General features: G+C 40.4%; 2 protein-coding genes across 3 annotated transcripts in view; one reads left to right on the forward strand and one right to left on the reverse strand.

Moving 5' to 3' along the window:
* Positions 1 to 14,815: 14,815 nt before the first annotated feature.
* Positions 14,816 to 15,787, reverse strand: LOC134209601 (uncharacterized protein K02A2.6-like). The gene has a single exon (XM_062685598.1). The coding sequence runs from the start codon at positions 15,785 to 15,787 to the stop codon at positions 14,816 to 14,818; it is 972 nt and encodes a 323-aa protein (XP_062541582.1).
* A 2,100-nt stretch (positions 15,788 to 17,887) lies between these two features.
* Positions 17,888 to 18,645, forward strand: part of LOC134215985 (nucleoside diphosphate kinase 7) — a 76,489-nt gene continuing 75,731 nt past the window's right edge. Inside the window, exon 1 of one of the 2 annotated variants that reach the window (XM_062695032.1) lies at positions 17,888 to 17,960. In XM_062695032.1, coding sequence (XP_062551016.1) covers positions 17,895 to 17,960 — 66 coding nt within the window. In that variant the 5' untranslated portion in view covers positions 17,888 to 17,894. Of the gene's footprint in view, positions 17,961 to 18,233; positions 18,258 to 18,645 lie in introns of those variants that run through there. The other variant, XM_062695034.1, reaches the window with a different exon arrangement.

Consider the following 18,645-nt stretch of genomic DNA (forward strand, 5'->3'; position numbering starts at 1 on the left):
TTTCACCTCATACTTCATTCCTTATCACTACTTTCTTCAAAAACACCACCATTTTCCATAAATTTGCAAAATACTTGATTTTCCCATACATTTTATCGATTTCCAACTACCATTCTTCCATGAGCTCATGGTGGAAAATCTCAGAACATAGAGTAGCAGACTTAACAGCATAGATAGAAACGCCGGTATCGCCACTCAGTGACGAGTACCGTAAACATGGTGCACGGAAGGTTGTTGTCTACACTTTTTACGGCTGCTGCACCCTGGAAGTAAATGTCATCGAAGTAAACAGTCGGTCCCCCATTCTACTAACTAACATTTCAAAAACCTTAATTCTATTAGTTCAACACTTTCGTCGACGTCGATCTCCTTGGAATAAAAATTCTGTCCGTAGGGTTTTCTAGATGATCACTCTGCTTACTTCATTTGCAATGAATCGCCTGCTTTGAGCGTGCTTACAGCGGCACACTAGGAGTTAACTTTCTGGAATCAGTATGGCGAAAGGCATCTAAGGTTCGTTTTCTCAAAATGAATTATTGGCAGTGGCTGATTTTCTACCCGCCGCTGTCACATCCAAGCGCTATAGTATATGCGCAAAATAGCCAGCAAGAGTTAACCGCCAGAAATTTATATGGCGAAAGACATCTAACGCGGGTTTTCTCAAAATAAGAAACTTTTCATGAAAAACTATTTGGTACCGATTATGAAGGATGGTGTCCGCTACTACGCCTACCAAATATTTTTTCGATTAAGGTGCTTAATTTTGAGAAATCGAACCTTAGATGCCTTTCGCCATACTGATTTCAGAAAGTTAACTCCTAGTGTGCCGCTGTAAGCACGCTCAAAGCAGGCGATTCATTAAGCACTTTCATCAAAAAAAATATTTGGTAGGCGTAGTAGCGGACACCATTCTTCATAACCGGTACCAAATAGTTTTGACGTAAACTACGTCTAAGGGGAAGACTCGGATACAGGGTGTAAAACGAAAATTTCTAAAATCAAGACCGTCACGAAATTAGGATAGATTTCAAACTTTAATAGCGTTTTTATCTTTCGATAGATTTTCGAGATTTTCTTATCAATCGGTGCGAAAACTCTCCAGCAATTTGTCAAATCCATTGGAACTATTGATTATCAACGGTAAACTATTGGATAATTCAATTTTCCTATACCCAGTAAAAATTTCAGAACCAATCAATCCCGTACATAGCGCGTTTCAATCATAGGTAATTGCCTACTTTTGGCTATTATCTATTATTGAATTATGCATGATGTATGAATAGGAGTGCTTCCTTCATCATTGACCCTCGATAAAACTCAAGAAAATGTAGAAACATGGAAATGTGACGACATTATATAGGGTAAAATACCCAACAGTGGACTGCCTGTTTTACTTCGAATTTGAATGCACCGGTTTTTTATACGTAGTTTACGTCGTGCGGTCGTATCTTCTACACAACCCTTCGCATTTTTTCATGAAAAGTTCCTAATCTTGAGAAAACCCGCGTTAGATGGCTTTCGCCATACAAATTTCTGGCGGTTAACTCATGCTGGCTATTTTGCGCACATACTATAGCGCCGGGATGTGATAGCGGCGAGTAGAAAATCAGCCACCGCCAATAATTCATTGGCATCCAGCCGTCTCTCCATAGAGATGAAGCGTTTCTTCGCTATCGCCCTCGAACTCCCTAACTTCTCCAAAACGTGTTTTTTCTTGGGTAACTGAACTCGAAACTTCCCATCATGGCTCCTTGCAGTTGTTTCCTCGAAAATGGCTTCACAAGCAGATTCCACGATGGATAAGCAGCTCTTCATGTGACAGGATTCCAACTCCCAAAACTTCGAGAGTTCTTCAAAAACTTTCTCCGTGGTTACTGAAGACCATGCTACTGTACTGTAGCTGACGCAAGCGGTTTCAGGTAGCCCGCCTGCCACAATCCACCCAAGTTCGGTATCACGTAGAATCGGTCCAGAGTTGGAGAGCTTCAGTTGTGCACTCAGCAGCAGATCGTAAAAAACTGTGACACCCAAGATGACATCGATAGCTCCAGGCTCACTGAAATTCGGATCCGCAAGGCAAACTCCTGTAGGCAGATTCCACGATGAAGTATCGATGTGCTGTTGCGGCAGGCTTGACGTGATCTTCGACAGTACATAGAACTGTATCTCGCAAGACTTGTACTCAGAGTTGCAAGACAGTATTGTTGCTAGAACTGATTGTTTAGCAACAGATAGAGAACCACCCACTCCTTTAACAGGCAAATTCTCACGAAGTCGACGGAAATTTAAACGTTGAGACAAGTTCTGTGTTATTAGAGATATTTGAGACCCACTGTCCAACAAAGCGCGTGCAAGAACGGTATTTCCGTGACGATCACCGAACTTCACAATAGCAGTTGACAGTAGTGCAGTTTTTGAGTGGTGGTGTGTTTTGGGTTGTGTAGCAGTGTGGTGTACAGTGGAAAGATTGGTGGGAGGTGGCGGACGTGCATTTTGCGAAGATGTACTTGGGATTGGTGTAGTCTGTAGGTGTTGAGAGTTGTTCCGGGTTTGGGCCTGATTCGATTGCTGAAACTGACTGTTCGCGGCTTGAGGTCCTCTGTTGTTCTTCTGGGAGGATGACTGATTCACATTCTGCCCTTGACCTGCAACGTTGACATACGGATGAAGCAGCGTATGATGCCGCTGTCCGCATTTACGACATGTAGACCTCGAACACTCCGCAACGAAATGCCCGAAATGTAAACAATTCAGGCACAATCCAAGTTTCCTGGCAAGCATTTTTCTATCCACAACTTTCATTTTCCCGAAACTCGTACACTGTTCCACGGAATGTGATCCTCCATTGCACACTATGCAACTTCCAGTCGATATAGCAGCATGAACAACGGGGGTTTTGTACGATTTCTTGAGCTCGATGTTGATTGTAGAATGGCACAATGGTTCTCTAGGAACTCCACCGTCGCCTTGTACGATGGAATATTCTTGGAGCTATGATGCGTTTCCCATTGGCGAAGAGTATCATCGTCCAGCTTCTGGGATAGCATGAAAGCTAACAGTGTACTCCATTGCTCGGTGTCTTCACCCAGTTTCAGCAACAGCGAACAGGGCTTTCAAATGTTCCTGTGCGATTAGTTTGTGATTCTCGAACTTCGACTCCAGAACTCCCCAAGCGATAGTGTAGTTGGAGCTAGTGACCTGGATCTGGTTTACCTGAAGAAGAGCCTCATCCTTCAGGGCAGCACGCAGATAGTTGAACTTATCTATCGTACTGAGTTAGGCGTTGTCGTGAATCAAAGAAGTGAAATTGTCACGAAAGTTAATCCATTCCGACAATCTTCCAGAGAACGTTGGAAGCTTCAATTCCGGAAATCGTGTCCGTGGTGACTGGCACACTTCCGGTTTCCGCTCAACACCTACTTCGGTAGGTATACTAACCTTCGAAAGAAGCGCCTGCTTCAGACGAAAATACTTGTTTTCAAATTCTTTGAAAATCTCCTCATTCTCTCTTTGGCGAGCTTCGGCCATGGCAGATAGTCTCGAAGCGTCCTCTTCGCCGTCGCCAGATGGTCCTTCACCAACATCCAGGTCATCGGTTACCACCTCTATCCAGCTTTCCACGCTCGGTAATGGCGGCTAGTCGGTGTGCAAAAATCAATCGGTCACTGTACTGTTTGACACTAGCTGGAGGAAAACTCACTGCCGAAAAGGCCTTTTTTCCCTTCCCCTCACCCACGAACGCCAGTCGGCTTTCCTCCAGCTAGTGTCAAACAGTACAGTGACCAATTGATTTTTACCCACCGATAAGCCGCCATTACCTAGCGTGGAAAGCTGGATACTAACTCTCACTTCACAGTATTTCTCATAAATTTCGTCCAACTTTTTCACTCTGAGATCCACGGCACCTCTATCACGATCTTCTTGGTATGACAACAGAAACTCCTCTATATTATCGAGCGAAATCCTAGCATGGCGCTCCTGCTTCACCAGCTGTCTCAGATCCGGTACCGGCATCTTTGCAGAATCACTGACCAAACACTGTGGATCACAAACCACTATTCACTCCCGAGACCTCAAGCGACCGAACGATTGACAATGAATCGTCTGCTTTGAGCGTGCTTACAGCGGCACACTAGGAGTTAACTTTCTGAAATCAGTATGGCGAAAGGCATCTAAGGTTCGATTTCTCAAAATTAAACACTTTCATCAAAAAAATATTTGGTGGGCATGGTAGCGGACACCTTCCTACATAATCGGTACCAAATAGTTTTTCATGAAAAGTTTCTTATTTTGAGAAATCGCCAGGACCAAAATGTGGTGTACTCCCGGTTCGCACTTCAGCGAAAGCACCTGCGAATCAACTTTTCGGATCAAGCGCGAAACCACCGATGTGATACGGTCACAAATGAATAAACTTATTGACGCACTTCGTACAAACTACAACCGTTTATTGCTCTAAAGAGGACTGTATTTATTATTTATACAACACGCGGCGCACTGCTGACGATCGGTATCACCGGCGGTCGAGATAGAACTAAAAACTATACTCCCTACATCTACATACTACCGGGATGCTGCGAGCATCATCTCTGTAGGCCTTTGGTCGAGAGAGGTTATCGTGTGGCAAACGATGAGAAACAAACCCCTGGCCATTGACCAGTTCGCATCTAGTGCGTATTGATACAGTGGTTCGCTAAGAAAATGAATGAATGAATCGCCTGCTTTGAGCGTGCTTACAGCGGCACACTAGGAGTTAACTTTTGGAAATCAGTATGGCGAAAGGCATCTAATGGTTAATATCTCGAAAATAAGCACCATAATCGAAAAAATATTTGGTAGGCGTAGTAGCGGACAACTTCCTACATAACTGGTACCAAATAGTTTTTCGTGAAAAGTTCCTACTGGTGAGAAAACCCGCGTTAGATGTCTTTCGCCATACAAATTTCTGGTGGTTAACTCATGCTGGCTATTTTGCGCACTATGGCTATATAGCGCCTGGATGTGACAGTGGCGGGTAGAAAATCAGCCACTGCCAATAATTCATTATTGGCAGTGGCTGATTTTCTACCTGCCGCTGCCACATCCAGGCGCTATAGTATATGCGCAAAATAGCCAGCAAGAGTTAACCGCCAGAAATTTGTATGGCGAAAGACATCTAACGTGGGTTTTCTCAAAATAAGGAACTTTTCATGAAAAACTATTTGGTACCGGTTATGAAGGATGGTGTCCGCTACTACGCCTACCAAATATTTTTTCGATTAGGGTGCTTAATTTTGAGAAATCGAACCTTAGATCCCTTTCGCCATACTGATTTCAAAAAGTTAACTCCTACTGTGCCGCTGTAAGCACGCTCAAAGCAGGCGATTCATTGCTAATGCCTTTTACAAATAAATGAAAGTAATTATTTTAATCTAATTTTTATTTTCATCAGCGTACTTATTTTTTTTTCTAGGGAATCAGAACTGTTATAGTATAACCATGTTTAAATTACGTGTGGTTCAGTACCAAGCACAACTTAACATATGGTCAGTCATATGACATGACTCATACCCATCCCGGGATCATATGGATTATGAAACCCATCACCTGGATGAGATGCACGATCAGCAATAGTGTTAATATCCATTTTAGATTAGAAAATTTCGCTGTCTTATTGCCGATTTCACCAATGAATTATTGGCAGTGGCTGATTTTCTACTCACCGCTTCCACATCCAGGCGCTATCGTATATGCGCAAATAGCCAGCATGAGTTAACCGCCAGAAATTTGTATGGCGAAAGACATCTAACGCGGGTTTTCTCAAAATTAGGAACTTTTCATGAAAAACTATTTGGTACTGGTTATGTAGGAAGGTGTCCGCTACTACGCCTACCAAATATTTTTTCGATGAAGGTGCTTAATTTTGAGAAATCGAACCTTAGATGCCTTTCGCCATATTGATTTCAGAAAGTTAACTCCAAGTGTGCCGCTGTAATTACGCTCAAAGCAGGCGATTCATTTGAAGAGTTATTGTGTATCCGGAATAAATTTATACCGCTTTTTATACCGAAGTTGGATTTTTCTCCAGATACAGGCAACTTACCCAACTTCGGAAGTAGTGCGCTGGATTCGCCTAAAGATGCGCTAAACAACGCATCAATTAGTTTGACAAATAAAACTTCGGAAGAAAGTTCGGTTCGGAAGTCCCGGCTTCCGAATTCTAACTTGGTGCTACGCCGACAATATGTGTAGATTGTGATTTGCCCGCTTCTTTTTCTCACACTCACTCTCATTTCGGGTTGATCGATTTTTGTTACTGAAATTTACCCAATTATAACCCATTACTCGTTAGTCACATGTAATCGTGTACAGTAAATCGATTCCCGCCATGATTTGACGTCTATTTGTTTTCAGATTGAGCACTCACACACAAATATTATACACGGAAAATCAAACTTTTTTGAGTGTATTGAGTGTGAGAAAAAGATGACTGCACTGCAAAAAAATTTCACGTAGCATTTACCTGAAAAGACTCGTAGGTATTTTCCACCTATTTTTTCAGGTGAATTCTACGTGAATCAGAATGTCAATCTCGATTTATATGATGCAGGTAAAATGTACCTGATTTTCACGTACCATTTATTGTACAGTACTAACATAGAATTCACGTGATTTTCAGGTGAATTAGATTGAATAGTCTAGTAGATTTAAATACAATTCATGACTTTCTTGGACTTGTTCTTTAATGCTTAATTTGCATTTATTTAAATAAAAACATTTTCCAAGCATTAATGACTACAGAGAACGCAATGCACAACATTTTTACAAAATATTTCAAGTTTAATTAGTTTTAATAAAGATCTAACTGTAGTCTTCACTGCTTGGATCAAGGCTAGGATACTGCTTACATAATTATATTGATGTTGTATATTCACTTTTATTGACTAATTTCAAGCGTAATCCTGGAAAAAATATATCGGCATTTCTTTGTTCTTCATAACAATGCTTGCGTCATTTCCCTCTGCGAAAATCTATTTGGGTGAAATCCTCGGTGCGATGAACTCATATAAATTGCCTTTCTCCATTCTGAAATAATGTTTTATTTATAGCAATAATTCCACAAAACATTAATTCCTATGATTAAATTTTACTTACATGAGCAGAACGATATTGTGCAAGAGTAAATACCAAGTCGCCTGGCAATATTTAAACTGATGTCGCCATATTGTATCATACACGGGTCTTGGCAGGTCGTGGCCAAGGTGGTGACAATGATTTTATTTACCATCATGTCAAATATAATTCACCAAAATTTCACGTAGATTTCACCTGAAATTATGGTAGAGGTCACCTTTATATTGGTGAACTCTACGTTCATCACATGATGTCTATCATATACATGTGCTCAAGAGTTTACCTGAATAATCAGGTAGAATGTACGTACACGATCGGTTCAGTGTGTGAGAAAAAAAATCTCGCAATATTGCTTTTTGCATTGAAACTTTTCGATTCGTCACTGAAATCATTGACACTTGTCTTCAGCGACTGCTTCCGCGATAGAGCATTTACACATTTTATTCACTCATACATCTATATTACTGTCAAAATGAGCATTTGACAATTAAATTTTCAGCTAAAAGCTCTATTTTTTTACACCGGTGCACTCACACAACCAATCGACATCAGTTGTCAAAAAATCAGGAGTACCAACTTGACGACTATCTCCTTGTCGCCGAGTCTGGCGCTGAGTGCTCGGCGCGGAAACCCAAAGGTGGGAATAAAATTTTGGGGCTTATGCGCAATACTCTTATAAAGTGCAAAAAGCGCAATACATGTAAATGTTTTAAAAAAGTCCGTAAAAAATAATTTCCAGAAGAATATTTAAATAAACTTTATCTTATTTTTTGTTTTTCATTTTCTGAGAAATTGTATTATTAAACTTGACGTAGACTCGGAGTTTAGGATCAAAACATTAAATAATTTTTCGTTGACGTATTAGCAGTACCTCCTCTATTTTGGTAGGGTTACTGTGATTTTTTTAGCAGTATGCACGCATGTTAGCAAAAAGAAGCAACGAAATTGGTGCTGCATTTCTTTGTTTGGAAAACGGGACAGTTCTCCTAAAATAGCACATTTTGCCCAAGTCTGGAAGTTTTATAAATAAAATTTTTAAACTTCAAATACCATCATCAATAAGAAATCTATAGATGCCCCACATTTGCTTGAGTAAATAAGGGCTTAATAGTTAGAACCAGAGCAATGAATAGGAGATCGTCAGTTGCATTCTAGCACAAATTCCGCTTGAGGCCCTTCCAAAACATTTTAACAACAGCCACTACACCTGATGGTATAATTGCAATATTTCCATTATCAGGCGACAGGTGGTGTTGCTGCGTGTTTGTATCAATGTAATATTGCATATATACTAGTGACATCTGCTGTTCGGTATCGTAAGCTGTCAATGTTCCTTCTACACACACGAGGTGGAGAACAGTCTTGAAGAAATAAGGTACCAGTCAAAACGATTAATGCAAAAGATGGCGTTTTTTCAATGGTAGTAAAATCGAAATTTCATCACTATTAGACTACTAATCAGTGCAAACTAAGTGCAGGGTATAATCTTTTCACCTCATACTTCATTCCTTATCACTACTTTCTTCTAAAACACCACGCGTCCGCTACTACCACAGAGAACAGACGTTGAAGCTGCACTTGCTATGTTGTGATAACTTTTTACTGTCCATTTTGAAATAACTTTGGAATGTCGCCGTTATCCCGTGCTAATCAGCGCTAGCGTCATCAAATAATGCCACTGTGCGCTAGTGTCGTTATGCATGCAAAGAGCATTCAGCGCCATCGTGTTAAGTCATGAAAATGATTTGGTTGTGATTTGCAATATTTTTGTCGTTGGCGTTGCGGTTCAGATTTGAATGAATCGTCTGTTTTGATTTTGTTCGTGCTTACAGCGGCACACTAAGAGTTAACTTCTGAAATCAGTATGGCGAAAGGCATCTAAGGTCTGATTTTTCAAAATTAAACACCTTTCATCAAAAAAAATTTTGGTAGGCGTAGTAGCGGACACCTTCCTACATAATCGGTACCAAATACATTTTCATGAAAAGTTCCTTATTTTGAGAAATCCCGCGTTAGATGACTTTCAATTTCTGGCGGTTAACATGCTGGCTAATGTGACAGCCTGGATGTGACAGCGGCGAGTAAAAAATCAGCCACTGCCAATAATTCATTATTGGCAGTGGCTGATTTTCTACCCGCCGCTGTCACATCCAGGCTGTCACATTAGCCAGCTGTTAACCACTTGAAAGACATCTATCGCAGGAACTTTTCACGAAAATGTATTTGGAACCAGTGAAGGTGTCCGCTACTACGCCTACCAACCATTTTTTCGATTAAGGTGAATTTTTTTTCGAGATGCCTTAATTTGGTAGGCGTAGTAGCACAGAGAACAGACATGGAGGCTCGAACAAAATTTCTTGCAAAACATGTGTAAACAAACAAACCGAACCGCAACGCCAACGACGTCGACATTGCAAATCACAATCTCATTTTGACAACACGATGGCGCTGCTATGCTCTTGCATGCATAACGACACTAGCGCACAGTGGCATTATTTGATGACGCTAGCGCTGATTAGCACGGGATAACGGCGACATTCCAAAGTTATTTCAAAATGGACAGTAAAAAGTTATCACAACATAGCAAGTGCAGCTTCAACGTCTGTTCTCTGTGGTAGTAGCGGACACCTTCCTACACACTCAGTTCAGCTCGGCATATTTTGATTCTTTTGCCGAGATCCGCACAGCCGAGCGCTCGGTTCGTGACTTACTGCCGATAACTCAGCTGAAAAATTAGTTTGTTTACTGCGGCACTCAAAGGAGCCACCGTAAACATACGTTCATTCAGCCGATATTCCAGCAAACGAACTGAAACCACAGAGAACAGACATGGAGGCTCGAACAAATTTTCTTGCAAAACATGTGTAAACAAACACACCGAACCTCAACGCCACCGACGTCGACATTGCAACTCACAATCTCATTTTGACAACACGATGGCGCTGGTATGCTCTTGCATGCATAACGACACTAGCGCACAGTGGCATTTTCTGATGACGCTAGCGCTGATTATGCACGGGATAACGTCGACATTCCAAAGTTATTCAAAATGAACAGTAAAAAGTTATCACAACATAGCGAGTTCAGCTTCAACGTCTGTTCTCTGTGCTGAAACCGAGATTTGCACAGCCGAGATCGGTGAAAAAATTTAAGTGTGTACATAACCAGTAGTTATGGTTGTTCATGGTTTGAACTAGTGAACTTAGTGAACAGCGTATCATGGTTTGAACCATTTTGAAATCAAAAGAAATGAATCGCCTGCTTTGAGCGTGCTTACAGCGGCACACTAGGAGTTAACTTTTGGAAATCAGTATGGCGAAATCAGTATTGAGAAAACCCGCGTTAGATGTCTTTCGCCATACAAATTTCTGGCGGTTAAATCATGCTGGCTATTTTGCGCATATACTATATCGCCGAGATGTGATAGCGGCGAGTAGAAAATCAGCCACTGCCAATAATGAATCGCCTGCTTTGAGCGTGCTTACAGCGGCACAGAAGGAGTTAACTTTCTGAAATCAGTATGGTGAAAGGCATCTACGGTTCGATTACTCGAAATTAAGCACCCTAATCGAAAAAATATTTGGTAGGCGTAGTAGCGGACACCATCCTTCATAACCCGTACCAAATAGTTTTTCATGAAAAGTTCCTAATCTTTAGAAAACCCGCGTTAGATGTCTTTCGCCATACAAATTTCTGGCGGTTAACTCTTGCTGGCTATTTTGCGCATATACTATAGCGCCGGGATGTGATAGCGGCGAGTAGAAAATCAGCCACTGCCAATAATTCATTCATTAAGCACCTTCATCGAAAAAATATTTGGTAGGCGTAGTAGCGGACACCTTCCTTCATAACCGGTACCAAATAGTTTTTCATGAAAAGTTCCTAATTTTGAGAAAACCCGCGTTAGATGTCTTTCGCCATACAAATTTCTGGCGGTTAACTCTTGCTGGCTATTTGCGCATATACGATAGCGCCTGGATGTGGAAGCGGCGGGTAGAAAATCAGCCACTGCCAATAATTCATTTTGAGAAAACCAGCGTTAGATGTCTTTCGCCATACAAATTTCTGGCGGTTAACTCTTGCTGGCTATTTTGTACATATACTATAACGCCTGGATGTGGCTGCGGCGAGTAGAAAATCAGCCACTGCCAATAATTCATTTGTTTATTCAAAACTTCTGGAAATAAAACTAATAATTAAATACATAATGAATCAAATTGGTTTCCTACCAGCCGCTGCCAGCACCAGGCGCTAACGTATATGTGAAAAATAGCCAGCATGAGTTAACCATCCGAAGTTTGTATGGCGAAAGGCATCTAACGCGGGTTTTCTCAACAGTTGTAACTTCCAACGAAAAACTATTTGGTACCAGTTATGTAAGAAGGTGTCCGCTACTACGCCTACCAAATATTTTTTTTATTAAGGTGCTCATTTTCGAGATATTAAACATTAGATGCTTTTCGCCATACTGATTTCCAAAAGTTAACTCCTAGTGTGCCGCTGTAAGCACGCTCAAAGCAGGCGATTCATTAGAATGAATCGCCTGCTTTGAGCGTGCTTACAGCGGCACATTAGGAGTTAACTTTCTGAAATCAGTATGGCGAAAGGCATCTAAGGCTCGATTTCACAAAATTAAGCTCCTTCATCGAAAAAATATTTGGTAGGCGTAGTAGAGGACACCTTCCTACATAACCGGTATCAAATAATTTTTCACGAAAAGTTCCTTATTTTAAGAAACCCCGCATTAGATATCTTTCGCCATACAAATTTCTGGCGGTTAACTCATGCTGGCTATTTTGCGCATATACGATAGCGCCTGGATTTGGCAGCGGTGAATAGAAAATCAGCCACTGCCAATAATAAGGCAAAGACAAAGTTGCTGTTTGAACGAGATGGCGCCACAACATTTAAAGTAAAATGAATTTTCCTGTATGGACAAATCATCCGTTCTCATTAATTACGCATCGCATCAATATGAAAGTTAGGTCAAATGGCAACAAATAATTTTTAGATTTTTTGTACCCACAACTTGTATTACAGTTCTAAACAATAAAAGAGATTTCATTGTATCTCCATACTAAATTCTAGCTGTATACTTTCAATGAGGAACCGACTGTTTACTTCGATGACATTTACTTCCAGGGTGCAGCAGCCGTAAAAAGTGTAGACAACAACCTTCCGTGCACCTTGTTTACGGTACTCGTCACTGAGTGGCGATACCGGCGTTTCTATCTGTGTTGTTAAGCCTGCTACTCTATGTTCTGAGATTTTCACAATTTTCACCATGAGCTCATGGAAGAATGGTAGTTGGAAATCGATAAAATGTATGAGAAAATCAAGTATATTGCAAATTTACGGAAAATTGTGGTGTTTTAGAAGAAAGTAGTGATAAGGAATGAAGTATGAGGTGAAAAGATTATACCCTGCACTTAGTTTGCACTGATTAGTAGTCTAATAGTGATGAAATTTCGATTTTACTACCATTGAAAAAACGCCATCTTTTGCATTAATCGTTTTGACTGGTACCTTATTTCTTCAAGACTGTTCTCCACCTCGTGTGTGTAGAAGGAACATTGACAGCTTACGATACCGAACAGCAGATGTCACTAGTATATATGCAATATTACATTGATACAAACACGCAGCAACACCACCTGTCGCCTGATAATGGAAATATTGCAATTATACCATCAGGTGTAGTGGCTGTTGTTAAAATGTTTTGGAAGGGCCTCAAGCGGAATTTGTGCTAGAATGCAACTGACGATCTCCTATTCATTGCTCTGGTTCTAACTATTAAGCCCTTATTTACTCAAGCAAATGTGGGGCATCTATAGATTTCTTATTGATGATGGTATTTGAAGTTTAAAAATTTTATTTATAAAACTTCCAGACTTGGGCAAAATGTGCTATTTTAGGAGAACTGTCCCGTTTTCCAAACAAAGAAATGCAGCACCAATTTCGTTGCTTCTTTTTGCTAACATGCGTGCATACTGCTAAAAAAATCACAGTAACCCTACCAAAATAGAGGAGGTACTGCTAATACGTCAACGAAAAATTATTTAATGTTTTGATCCTAAACTCCGAGTCTACGTCAAGTTTAATAATACAATTTCTCAGAAAATGAAAAACAAAAAATAAGATAAAGTTTATTTAAATATTCTTCTGGAAATTATTTTTTACGGACTTTTTTAAAACATTTACATGTATTGCGCTTTTTGCACTTTATAAGAGTATTGCGCATAAGCCCCAAAATTTTATTCCCACCTTTGGGTTTCCGCGCCGAGCACTCAGCGCCAGACTCGGCGACAAGGAGATAGTCGTCAAGTTGGTACTCCTGATTTTTTGACAACTGATGTCGATTGGTTGTGTGAGTGCACCGGTGTAAAAAAATAGAGCTTTTAGCTGAAAATTTAATTGTCAAATGCTCATTTTGACAGTAATATAGATGTATGAGTGAATAAAATGTGTAAATGCTCTATCGCGGAAGCAGTCGCTGAAGACAAGTGTCAATGATTTCAGTGACGAATCGAAAAGTTTCAATGCAGAAAGCAATATTGCGAGATTTTTTTCACACACTGAACCGATCGTGTACGTACATTCTACCTGATTATTCAGGTAAACTCTTGAGCACATGTATATGATAGACATCATGTGATGAACGTAGAGTTCACCAATATAAAGGTGACCTCTACCATAATTTCAGGTGAAATCTACGTGAAATTTTGGTGAATTATATTTGACATGATGGTAAATAAAATCATTGTCACCACCTTGGCCACGACCTGCCAAGACCCGTGTATGATACAATATGGCGACATCAGTTTAAATATTGCCAGGCGACTTGGTATTTACTCTTGCACAATATCGTTCTGCTCATGTAAGTAAAATTTAATCATAGGAATTAATGTTTTGTGGAATTATTGCTATAAATAAAACATTATTTCAGAATGGAGAAAGGCAATTTATATGAGTTCATAGCACCGAGGATTTCACCCAAATAGATTTTCGCAGAGGGAAATGACGCAAGCATTGTTATGAAGAACAAAGAAATGCCGATATATTTTTCATGTTCGAAAGTTCATGCAATATCTCGAAAATAAGCAACTTAATCAAAAAAATATTTGGTGGGCGTAGTAGCAGACACCTTCCTGGTACCAAATAGATTTTCGTGAAAAGTTCCTGCTGTCGAGAGAACCCGCGTTAGATGGCTTTCGCTATACAAATTTCTGGCGGTTAACTCATGCTGGCTATTTTGCGCATATACAATAGCGCCTGGATGTGACAGCGGCTGGTAGAAAATCAGCCACTGCCAATAATGAATTATTGGCAGTGGCTGATTTTCTACTCGCCGCTACCACATCCAGGCGCTATAGTATATGCGTAAAATAGCCAGCAGGAGTTATCCGCCAGAAATTTGTATGGCGAAAGACATCTAATGCGGGTTTTCTCAAAATTAGGAACTTTTCATGAAAAACTATTTGGTACCGGTTATGTAGAAAGGTGTCTGTAGGGTTTGGGACTTCGGGATTTCACCAGCCAATCACAGAAACAAGAAGTACTTTCACAACCACTCTTTATTTGCGACCGTGCTCTTTTATTCACAGAGACTAACTGCCCTCCCTTCTGCTTTCCCTTGCTTTAGGCTACTATGATCAAACCAGATTACTATTAGACCCTACAATCCCCCCTAGCTTTTATTATATTAATGTGGTATATAATCCTTGTACTTCACTGGTTCGGTTCTCACACGTTTCTCTCTTTGATTCTTACAATCCGTATTTCTTGATGTATCGGTTGGGTCAGGTGGCAGAATCTTTTTCAAATGAGTTACCACTCTGCGATATTCTTTCCCAGATTCACGCGATCGAATTGTTGTGTCCCCGCCTACTTTTCTTATTACTTCGAATTCTTCTGGGGAGAAGTCTGCCTCCAGCTTGTTGTTCTTCTTCATTCTTTTCGCCAGAACGTGGTCGCCTACATCGATGTCACTCTCCCTAGCTTTTCTTCTGTTATCTGCATATACTTTGCCCTTTTCCTTCAAAATTCTGTCGCGATCGCGTATTTCGCCATCTTCTAATATCATTGGTGGAATTACGGGTAACTTGCACCTAATCTTGCGCCCGAACATAAGCTCAGCAGGTGATTTTCCAGTAGTGCTGTGGCTAGTGGAATGATACGTTAGAAGATATTTTCGTAGCTCTGTTCTCCATTCCTTTCCAAGTTCCTGTGCAATTCTAAGCCTCTTAAGAAGCGATCTGTTCTGCCGTTCAACCTCTCCATTCATTGCAGGCCAGTATGGTATCGTATTAATGAGTATAATACCGCTATCTTCGCAAAATTCGCGGAATTCTTCACATTTTTCATTGAACTGTGGACCGTTATCTGCTCTCATTGTGTTTGGAAGACCATACCGACCAAAAATTGTTGCCAACTCCCTTATAGTGTCCGAAGCAGTTATTTCCTTCATTTCTGAGACTTCCATAAAGCGACTATAATAATCAACAACAACCAGTAAATATTGACCCTCAGGAAGCGGACCCAGAAAGTCCACTGCGACATCGACCCACGGTTGAGTCGGAAGTTCTCGCCTTATCATTGGTTCTGGTGGATTCGGCGTGGATACTAAAGTGCAACCTTTGCATTGTTTAACGAATTTTTCTATATCGTAGTCCATTTTCGGCCACCAAACATTTGTTCTCAAATGGCTTTTCATCATCCTTACGCCCGGATGACCTTCATGGCCAATTTGTAATATACGGTTTCGTAGACTCCGTGGTATGACAATTCGGTCTATTCTCAATAGAACGGTATCGATAATAGACAATTCGTTTATAATTACTTTGAAAACCAAAGGCATACTCTGCTCTTCTCCAGTTTTCAGCAGGTGTATTACTTCGGATATTTCTTCGTCTTCCTCACTTTCATCTTTAATTTCATCCCACTTCAATGCTACCGATGAACCCGCCATTTTTGCTATTTCTCTTATTATCAATTCCTCCTCTGGATCAAAAGCTTGTGATTGTATATTTGATAGACGAGAAAGACAATCTGCAATATTCTGCGGTCCTGGAATATGTATCACTTGATAATCGAAGGATTGTAAACGTAATACCCATCGTTCGATTCTAGCACACGGTTTCGATTTTGGTGCAAACAAATATTGCAATACTTTGCAATCCGTCATCAGATCGAATACTTCTTTTTTTTTCATGCTTCACGAAACGCAAGTTCGACTACGGCGACCAATAATTGATCACCCTGACAACCCATTTTTTCTCCAAACTCGTAGGTATATTGTATGCAAATTTTCGTATACTTTTTTTTTCACTTCATTCGATACTACATTGATCACTTTCAATATTAGAAATACTAAATTTAATCAACAAAGCTTCACTACTACAACCTCTTCTTTTTTTTTTACCTTTAATCCTCGTCGCCAATGGGATATTGGCAGTGGCTGATTTTCTACCCGCCGCTATCACATCCAGGCGCTATAGTATATGCGCAAAATAGCCAGCAAGAGTTAACCGCCAGAAATTTGTATGGCGAAAGTCATCTAACGCGGGTTTTCTCAAAATAAGAAACTTTGCATGAAAAACTATTTGGTACCGATTATGTAGGAAGGTGTCCGCTACCATGCCTACCAAATATTTTTTTGATGAAAGTGCTTAATGAATCGACTGCTTTGAGCGTGCTTACAGCGGCACACTAGGAGTTAACTTTCTGAAATCAGTATGGCGAAAGGCATCTAATGTTCGATTTCTCAAAATTAAGCGCTTTAATCGAAAAAATAATTAGTAGGCGTAGTAGCGGACACCATACCTCATAACCGGTACCAAATAGTTTTTCATGAAAAGTTCTTAATTTTGAGAAAACCAGCGTTAGATGTCTTTCGCCATACAAATTTCTGGCGGTTAACTCTTGCTGGCTATTTTGTGCATATACTATAGTGCCTGGATGTGGCTGCGGCGGGTAGAAAATCAGCTACTGCCAATAATTCATTTTGAGAAATCGAACCTTAGATGCCTTTCGCCATACTGATTTCAGAAAGTTAACTCCTAGTGTGCCGCTGTAAGCACGCTCAAAGCAGGCGATTCATTGTAGGGTTTGGGACTTCGGGATTTCACCAGCCAATCACAGAAACAAGAAGTACTTTCACAACCACTCTTTATTTGCGACCGTGCTCTTTTATTCACAGAGACTAACTCCCTCCCTTCTGCTTTCCCTTGCTTTAGGCTACTATGATCAAACCAGATTACTATTAGACCCTACAGTGTCCGCTACTGCGCCTACCAAATATTTTTTCGATGAAGGTGCTTAATTTTGAGAAATCGAACCTTAGATGCCTTTCGCCATACTGATTTCAGAAAGTTAACTCCTAGTGTGCCGCTGTAAGCACGCTCAAAGCAGGCGATTCATTCACGTTAGCGCCTGGATACGGCAGCGCTGTATCTGCCACGTTAGCGCCTGGATACGGCAGCGCTGTATCTGATTCTTTGTTACACGGTTAGATGACTTTACCCATTAATGGGTATGTTATTGTTGATATTATTCCAACCGTGAAAAATTCACCCATTTTCTTGAAAATGTAATAGTACCCATTAATGGGTAAAGTCATCTAACCGTGTACGAGGGTGGGAGCTCTTCAAACAAAGTTTTTCGCGTTACCAGTGAACCAGTGGGTGGCATTATATTTTCAGCACCAGATGGCGATGGGATACAATTAGTACATTTACATTTTAAATGCTGCTGCCACCTGGTGGCGAAAGTTATCTTCATCAATGTTATTACAGATGCAATCGGCTTTCATAGCAACCGTTTGTTTTTGTATTTTTGTTGAAATGATGGTAAGTAGTTCTAAATTTATCAAATATATGTGAAAAAAAATTTGTTTAAAAGTATGAACCTTTTTGATAAGATAACTTTATTTGTTTATTCAGTTTTACGTTATCCTGTGGTAAGGACGGCTGATGGGTGCTGGGTAATGCTTTTTCATTTCAGCCGGCAAGGCAATTTTAAACTGCTTGGTACACTTCCCCCACAGTTACGGAACGCTTAACGATGTTCTCAACATTCTAGAACTTCTAGCTAGAAAATTTATTTGAAAACCAACTTTTTTGCCGCATAGGATTGCTATGATCGGGGTGAGTTTTTGAAAGTTGTCAGTGATTATGCCGGAAGAACTACTTTGACCAAATGAACAACGGACTGTGGGAATCAGCTCACAATCCTTTTTCAAACTTTCAGGAACGTGGTTTGGTCAGTCAAGCCAGTCACGTAAAAAAAATTAATGTTATATATTATTAAGATTTCTTATAGTCGGGCCGCCACCAAACCGGACCGCGCGATTGTGCACTCGCGCTGCGACGCGAGTCGCGACAATTTGAAATATTTCATTAGTAGTGCGCATCATGCACGCATGGATGTACTATCATGCGCACTAATCAGAAATGAGTTGCGACGTCTGATAACTGCAGATATTTTCATTTTATTGAAAACAAATTTTCGATTTTCTACTATACACGGAATATA

This window comes from Armigeres subalbatus, chromosome 2 (assembly GCF_024139115.2).
Source record: "Armigeres subalbatus isolate Guangzhou_Male chromosome 2, GZ_Asu_2, whole genome shotgun sequence".
NCBI lineage: Eukaryota > Metazoa > Arthropoda > Insecta > Diptera > Culicidae > Armigeres > Armigeres subalbatus.

Excerpts from the sequence above, each read along its gene's own strand:
- LOC134209601 (XM_062685598.1), bottom strand. The coding sequence starts at position 15,787 with ATGGACTACGATATAGAAAAATTCGTTAAACAATGCAAAGGTTGCACT.